The sequence below is a fragment of the Stegastes partitus genome, unplaced genomic scaffold (assembly GCF_000690725.1).
Source record: "Stegastes partitus isolate 25-593 unplaced genomic scaffold, Stegastes_partitus-1.0.2 Scaffold54, whole genome shotgun sequence".
NCBI lineage: Eukaryota > Metazoa > Chordata > Actinopteri > Pomacentridae > Stegastes > Stegastes partitus.
The window spans coordinates 761050-762594 of NW_007577785.1; the positions used below are offsets into that span (position 1 = coordinate 761050).

Here is a 1545-nt window from a genome sequence, read left to right on the forward strand (position 1 = left end):
GAATAAATCTGAGGACAACTGATTATCATAGCTGATTATCACTTTAATTTGTGTGACTATTTGTGTCAGCACTGTTGCAGCATCATGCATCTTATCAAACAGCAGAAAAGCAACACTTGTAATTATATATATAAACACATGCTTGATGATGTAACCTTTATAGCTAGGTGTCACACAACCATTCCCACTGGCATTTAATATAACAAGAAAAACAGGAAAGGTATTTTGACCCTCTCGACGCTCCGTACTTGTCAAACGTGTTTCGCTCCGTGACGTATAAACCGTAGGGTCGTTCAGTATCTCATTAGCGAGCATTGTTAGCTGGGGAATATGCATTACAGAATCAGATAGTCGTTATTCTAGTGTGCTCACCTTTAACCTATCTGTGTCGCTATTTACACACCCGCAGTCTGGACGAAAATGACCGATTTGACGGATTCCCTGACCAAAGAGGGCTGGTATGTAGCACGATAGCTAATGTCAGACAGCTAGCTAACTTACTGGGGTGCCAGAATGGCATTAGCTAACAACGTTAGTCACCATACTGTTGCCTTATAATATAAAAGCGACTTTCTACCCAATGTTTTCAAATGTGTGTATTTTGGTAACGTATTTAGGTTTCGTGAAGCCAAATCTAGGCTAGTCTTATTAGTTAGCGAGATAACGACGCTAGCTAGCTAATACATACTTAGCATGCTATTATCATAACGCATACTGCCACTATATTTCTGTTTAGCAGCAGGGACGTTACATGCAAGGTTCTTCTCTGAATCGAGGATATTCTGTACGCACTGTAAAGCCCTTTGAAGCAAATTGCAATGAGTGATATTGAGCTATATGAATACAATTTTCTTGGCAAGGTTTGTAACTTATTGTCGTTGGGCAGATTTGTCAAGAAGCTTTTGAAAGTTTCAGCATTCTTGGGGTGAGGCGTGTTGACCTGAAACTTCTTTGAACTTCACTTCCATCTTTTGTTTCATCTTACAGGTACCTCACAGATGAAGGCATAGCAGAACTGAAAGGATCTGCTGAGAAAATAACACACAGTGACATTATTCGTATTGCACTTGATGTGAGTTTTAATCTTGCAAGTTTTACATATACACGTTCCCCGTGTAACAACACTGTGCTTAGTATCTGTGTAGCAGTTTGCAGACACCATTTTTTTTATAATAGATTTGCACAACAATGATCATGGGAAATGGTTCTACATTTTTTCATGACTTTGCATGTGTTTACTGATGTATACAAGCTCAATACATGGTCATGAAAAATACAGAACAATGAGCACACAACTTTCAACTATGTTTGACATATTTCCAGGTGGGGTGGACTTATGTACAAACCATATCACACCTTTTCTAATGGGTATAAATGTAAATGTGACCAGATATGGAAGAAATGCTCAGATCTTATATTTAAGTAGAAGTACCAATCACAGTGTAGATATAACCTGTTTCAAGTGATATACATGCATTTTAATTTTTATGAGTTTAACTGAAGACAACAGTATTGCATTCAAAATATAATTAAAGTCCATCCATC

At 37.7% G+C, this 1545-nt stretch overlaps 1 protein-coding gene across 2 annotated transcripts in view; it reads left to right on the forward strand.

Annotated features, from left to right (window-relative positions):
- Positions 1-264: 264 nt before the first annotated feature.
- The window catches only part of tdrd3 (tudor domain containing 3), a 14507-nt gene continuing 13226 nt past the window's right edge, over positions 265-1545 (forward strand). For both annotated transcript variants that reach the window (XM_008275522.1, XM_008275523.1), the window contains exons 1-2: positions 265-458; positions 988-1072. In XM_008275522.1, the coding sequence (XP_008273744.1) occupies positions 421-458; positions 988-1072 (123 nt within the window). In that variant the 5' untranslated portion in view covers positions 265-420. The remainder of the gene's footprint in view (positions 459-987; positions 1073-1545) is intronic.